Below are 5,832 nucleotides of genomic sequence, written 5' to 3'. Positions count from 1 at the left end.
AGCATGCTAGCATAGGCCTTCAGCGGACATCGCCCGCGCTGTGATGGTAATCCAACGTGCAGGATATCATTAAACAAGGAATAGGAGAACTGTGCCGCCGTCGCCAGGTGACTCGGCGGGATGTAACCCTGTGCGGGCGACCTGGGATGTACCATCACCGTCGATTGGCCCGACTGGGACTTACCTCCTCTGCGCTGCAAAGCGACCATCGGGACGTACCCTTTCCGCGAAGCGACCGCTGGGACGTACCGCCGCTGCGCGCGGCATGACGAGACGTACTCTCATTACAAGGCAATAAGCTGGATTTTAACTCTGTGGCATTGGAACGTATCACCGCTGCATGCTACTCAGCTCCCCAGTGCTCTGTCGTACTTACCAGACTGTAACTGCCCATACGTGTACCTCACGCCCTTAGCCGTCAACATATATCGATTATGAAGTCTACTTGTAACGCGCGCGCTTTGGTGTGGTAAATGGATCTTTCATAGATTTATCCTTCGTGGCATCCCCTGCTCCCGCGCGCGTTGATTCGGGGAACAACCGTAGGGCTGGAAGAGGATGCGCATTCAACGGGGATGACGGAAAGACTCTCGACGACCTTTGTGCGGTGGGAGTGACAGAGCCAGCCTTGTGCGGCAGGGACAGAAGATGTTCTGTAATGTCCAGCTCAGAGCAACATCGTGAACAGGAATCAAAGCACTAACCGAGGAACCGTGACTTCGAAGGAGATCCGTGCAAGTCAATGTCGTAGCTCCCTACTAGGTCGTCGTAATCCTCTCCATCGGAGCTGGGCTCAGAGTCCATGAGTACAACGTCACCGACTGTGTTAACGTAGTCATCAGGGTCTTCATCGTCAGAGTTCTCCGAGGATAGTATACCTTCTCGCGGCAGAAACTGGTCTGCAGTCGATTCCGTATATTCGACGTGAATACCGGCTGCCATCTCGGCGTCGGTGGGACCCCACGCATCAGACGGTAGTTCGTTCGACGAGATGTGGCTAACTCGACGGCGCCAGATCACGGCGAGTTGAAGAAGCTCTTCTCGGCGGACTTGAAGTTGGTGGAGCATGCCTGGGCACAGGTCTGTATGGTGTGTTAGAACTGTGTGGCTTGCGCAGAAATTTGGACATTCACCCTTGCTCGTTTGAGCCATATCCACCGCCGCCCATTCTTCTCTAAGCCAATTCTGCATGATTCCTCGTTCCCTGGATATGCGCGCCAACTCTTCTTTACACCGGTCGCTTTCGAGCATCGCGCGTATTCCGCTTTGAACCTTGTCGTTGGTAAGCCATGGAGGGGACGCAGACTCGTCTTCCAATAGCCCGGCATCCTGCCAAATTGGATCATCGACGTCAAGCGTCCAGAATGTGGTCAGATTGATGGTAGTAGGAACCGTGGCTCCCGCAGGCGCCTTGCCTTTCTTGATCAAGGTGGCCATTTCGTTACACAGACTGTTATATTTTCGTGCGACATTCTGAATTGCAGGCTCGCGCTTCGCAATTGCACGTGTTGTATGGCCAAGTAGTTTACGCCCTACGTAACAGGTCAGCATACGGTTCCCTCGCAATGATGCGAACTCACCCGATGAATGTCCTTGATACATGCGACCAGTCTGAGATAATTCAGATCTTCGCTGTCGCAGCCGGTCCCGTAGTCGGGTTTTGAGCGCAAGCGCGTTTGCTTTGAGTCCGAGGAACTGATCTTTCCGCAAGTTTGTGAGATTTTGGCGGGATGATCCATCCAAGAGTGTTTCAAGTTGGGCGAGCTTCTTCCGCGCATTCAGTCGGTCGTCCTCCAGCAAAGTTTGACAATCTAACGCCTGCAAGGGATCCAGCTTGGCTCCGTTGACGTTAGCGTCGGCAATGGCAATGTCCAGGGAACGTATGCGGTCCTCGAGTGTAATGATTGCGTCAACGTATTTTTTACCCGCGTTTTTCGATTGTCCTGCGAAGGGTTTGGTGATAGTGACAGTATTGAATATGATCGTCGATACTTACTAGGTATGGACTTCAGTTGTGCAGCGCGCTGGCTGGCCCAATGTTCGCGAACTTCTTCTTCCGAAAAACCACAGTTCTGCAGTTCGGTCAAGGCTTTGTACAGTCGGGTGCAGCAAACGTCGTACTTGTTTGCCATTGAGCCTCCGAGATTCAGTAAGAGTTTCATCCTGAGGTAGTGGACTTGGCGATCGAGAGTGTTTTGCCGCTGATGGTACTTAACGCAAGCGTCAGCACCACGTACATCAAAGTGGCTGAGACTTACCCCGCTGACTCTGTTAACAGAGACGAGGTGATCGATTGAGCCCCAGAAACGCTCACAGCCCTCGCCATCACTGCAGCCAAAACCGTCGCATTTTCGGGGATGATAGCATAGCTGGCAGGCCCATTGATGTTGGTAGGCATGGAATACTGATACCGCGAAAGCTATTCGATCACGGACTTCGGTTAGGAAGCCCCATCGATATACGCTCCGGTGAATCTGACAGCCGATATCGTACAGGATACCAGCGCGCCACGTCGTGGGTATATGCTGAAAGAGTTTGTCGATCAATGCGAGGGCGTAGTATTGACGCTCGCCCGCGCTGGTCATGTTGGCCAGCCAAAGGACAAAGTCATGCCGGCAGATCAACGCTACAAGTCCGGTATCGTCAAAAAACGTAGTACTGGCTTTCTCACGTTTCTCGTCAGCAGCTATGAAAGAGGATTCACATCCGTCCAAAACAGAGTTTGGGACCAGGAGAGGACCCTCGCACCCGTCGGAATCTGCCCCCGTGTCGTCGGGACGCCTATCTGGTACCGCTCTTTTCTTCCCCTTGTTACTGTTTTTAGAGTTACTCGCCGCAGTTCTTGCAGACTCGGCCTTGCCTCGGAGTTTCGTCACATAATCCTCCATAGATTTTACTTCGGCCTCAGGAAGAAATACAGTGTCGGGATGACATTTCATGGGATCCCGTGGGCCAGAACGCCGTTTTTGACTGAAACACGCGTCGATGCACACAAGAACATCAAGTCTGAATGCGTAACGGTTATACCCTGCCGAAGCGACATGTAATTACAAACTTACCCCACGGATTTGTCGTGCTGGCCAGTGCCCCCAAAGCACAAGGGACATCGAGACCGTAAATAGGCGCTTGCCCTCCCTGCCTCCGCATGGGAGCCGGCCGAGAACGTATGCTTGGATGACCTCGGGGGTTGGTTCGACGATACCGACTCAGGCGCCTGGCAATCGGCGGATTTTGTCTGGGCATCAGAAGACGATTCGGGGCCTCGATGTTCGGAGGACAAGTTTGTTGTGAGAATCTTCGTTCGCGCAAGGTTGATAACGCTGTTTATTTCCGCTTGTACGTGGTCTGTGAGGTATGTGTACCAGTTCAGCGCGTTTCCCAAGCGGCGGCGCACGGAATGCTGTAGCAACTTGTCACGGTATGCACAACAAACAGCACGAGTGTTGGAACATACCCTTGTACGCAGTTTGAACTGCCTGGCTCCAAGAAAAGCCTCCAGCGTTGACGCCCATGCCGTGATGTTCGGCGCCACCCGTAAGAACAATGCTGCCATGAGCTCCAACATATTGATGTCAAAAGCGACTGACGGAGCTTTCGGGGCGCACGGAAAGTAACCGTGGGTGATAAGGTAGCACGCTGCCGATGTACATTCGCATACGTGAACATCTATGTGCTCCAGACCTGGGTAATGTCATGATTAGGTGCATTCTCAATGTGGCGAATGGTTTGAACTCACGATCAACGTACACCACTAGAATCTTGTGCTTTTTTCGGTCCGGGGCCTTGCAGAAGGAGCACGGGCCACTCACGACCTGATCGGAAGTCTTGCTCCGGACGCGGGCAATGTAGTTCATGTACGGGATGATAAGCCCTGGAATAGTGACGTCGCGCCACCGAAACCATTGATTTGCCTTCTTCCGTGCATATCTGAATTTTTGTGCTTTATCAATAGTATCAGTTTCACGTAGTTCTTGATATCTAAGAGGCGACGAATCCCGGTGAGATGATGGAGAGGTGCAGGAGCGAGTTGATGGTGTGGAAGTCACTGGCTGCTCATCTGTGGGGGTTGATGCCTCCTCCAGAGTGCTCCATGTCGCTGCTGGGATGGGTCCCTGTCTCCCATCTGGATGTTGTGCGAAAGTCCGCCCGTCTGGAAGAAGGAATATAGGCACAGGCTGCCCATCTTTCTGAGGAGGAAGCCAGCCGCGAGCCGACAACGAAGGGCCTGCATCCAAAGACGTTGATGGCGAGCCAGCGTTACTAGACGAACCACATTCTGTGGACCTCAAATGGCGACGTGGTATGCGGAACGACATGGAATGGTGCGACTGTTCAATAAGGCGAGCCTTCAGTATGGATCAAGTCTCAACTTCGTTGAGGGTGAGTGACAATGTACGAGAAATGCGGGGTACGTTTCTTTGGTTGTTTCTACTCATCTCTATGCCTCGCGGGGGCCATGCTGCACCAACGTTCAGGAGCGCAAGCGGGTGATCGCATGACTTGGCCTTTCTGCATTCTCGCGGTCACTGGTAAATAAGGAGATTGAAGAAACAATGAGAATGACATAGTTGAAGCGGGGATACAGTACATGGGAGGAACATGTACACGCATGTAACTGCGGCATGATAGAATGTACAGTGCGGTTCTATTTCTCACCGACAGATGCGAGGCATGCGTAAAGCGTATCATACGTTAACCATACGTGTAATTAACAAAATATAGTGACCGGTGTCAGTCATAGCGGCACCGAGCGCATACATGTGAGACGGACGTCAAGACGGGGACAACAGTTCAATACCAACGCGCCAATCACGTCAAGTAGAGCAAAAAAACGGCTTGCAAGGAGGACGTTACCAGAAGCGAGCACGTGAAGTTATTTTGCGACAGATCCAGGCGATGTGTTCAAGACAGTGCCGTCTTTCGTCGGAGGGGCACAGGGGCCATGTTGATCACATCACCTATGACTATTATTTAGATGGTTCTATGATATCGTCCCAATAAAAGACGTACGTGCATTATCAGACTGTCGTAGCGAGTATGAGACCTGAGCGGAGCATTCCTTCCCGCTAAGTCTCGCCGCGTAATTCTTGAAGGCGGGGAAGGGGGATTAGTGACGTGAACGGCCGCACCAACTCCCCGGACTTGAAGTCCTCGTAGATGGTCTCGTCTAGCAGGGGCATATGCGGGGCGGCAGCGTGCTCGGGCAAATCGAACTTTATACCCCATAGGGGCCCAACGAACAAGCAGTTGTGGACCAAGTCGATAGCCAATTTCAAGACCCGAATGTCTGTGAACGCTGTGAGACGGATGTGCGCGCAAGACGTGGGTATTACTGACCCAACGGTGACTCAAAGCGCTCGAACCACCAGCACTCTAACGTCACGCTGTCCACCACTCTGCCCGTTATCTCAACATGCATTGCCTGGTCCAGCCCTATATCCTACAATCGGGATGCACGTTAGAAACCGCCTTTTGAGATGAAAACGGAACTTACGTCCGGTGCAGCAACTTCGATGCATTGCTTGTCGACGGTTTCTAGTATGATCATCCCGTCTGGGCCATGAACCTATGAGACAATGAGTTTAAGACCATGTGTAGAACGACAACATACACCTAAGACCTGCCCTGGCACACGAACCGAGCGGTTGAGATACTGCGAGAACCGCGCCGCATTGATGCGAGGGGCAGTGCCACGCCACATCGTGCGTGAAGGTCGAGACGAAGTAATCATTGAAGTCGAGCGCGAGAGAGGGAGCGAGTGCGACGAGGGAGATAGCTGGGGGTTGACGGGCTGGCAACGAATGGTGCAGAATGCTGGGGTCTCCAAGGTGG

At 52.7% G+C, this 5,832-nt stretch overlaps 5 protein-coding genes across 5 annotated transcripts; all 5 read right to left on the bottom strand.

Annotated features, from left to right (window-relative positions):
- Positions 1-834: 834 nt before the first annotated feature.
- PUNSTDRAFT_35641 (uncharacterized protein) lies at positions 835-1,356 on the bottom strand (the record flags this gene model as incomplete). Its single annotated transcript, XM_007389021.1, has 2 exons — positions 835-1,082; positions 1,128-1,356. Coding segments are annotated over 2 exons (477 nt in total), but the record flags the coding sequence as incomplete, so codon positions are not given.
- On the bottom strand, positions 1,336-2,132 carry PUNSTDRAFT_77672 (uncharacterized protein; the record flags this gene model as incomplete). Its single annotated transcript, XM_007389020.1, has 3 exons — positions 1,336-1,559; positions 1,881-1,943; positions 1,997-2,132. Coding segments are annotated over 3 exons (423 nt in total), but the record flags the coding sequence as incomplete, so codon positions are not given.
- Positions 2,133-2,318: 186 nt separating this feature from the next.
- Positions 2,319-2,729, bottom strand: PUNSTDRAFT_33337 (uncharacterized protein; the record flags this gene model as incomplete). The annotated part of the gene is made up of 1 exon (XM_007389019.1): positions 2,319-2,729. A coding segment is annotated over one exon (411 nt), but the record flags the coding sequence as incomplete, so codon positions are not given.
- A 326-nt stretch (positions 2,730-3,055) lies between these two features.
- Positions 3,056-3,616, bottom strand: PUNSTDRAFT_77692 (uncharacterized protein; the record flags this gene model as incomplete). Its single annotated transcript, XM_007389018.1, has 2 exons — positions 3,056-3,400; positions 3,455-3,616. Coding segments are annotated over 2 exons (507 nt in total), but the record flags the coding sequence as incomplete, so codon positions are not given.
- Positions 3,617-5,066: 1,450 nt separating this feature from the next.
- PUNSTDRAFT_139320 (uncharacterized protein) lies at positions 5,067-5,701 on the bottom strand (the record flags this gene model as incomplete). Its single annotated transcript, XM_007389017.1, has 4 exons — positions 5,067-5,287; positions 5,338-5,440; positions 5,495-5,566; positions 5,612-5,701. 4 exons carry the CDS (start codon positions 5,699-5,701, stop codon positions 5,067-5,069), a joined length of 486 nt encoding a protein of 161 aa, XP_007389079.1.
- Positions 5,702-5,832: the final 131 nt, after the last annotated feature.

Source organism: Punctularia strigosozonata (assembly GCF_000264995.1).
Source record: "Punctularia strigosozonata HHB-11173 SS5 unplaced genomic scaffold PUNSTscaffold_22, whole genome shotgun sequence".
Classification (NCBI taxonomy): Eukaryota; Fungi; Basidiomycota; class Agaricomycetes; order Corticiales; family Punctulariaceae; genus Punctularia; species Punctularia strigosozonata.
The sequence above is the reverse complement of the archived record's forward strand: the minus strand, read 5'-3'. Positions and strand labels throughout refer to the sequence as shown.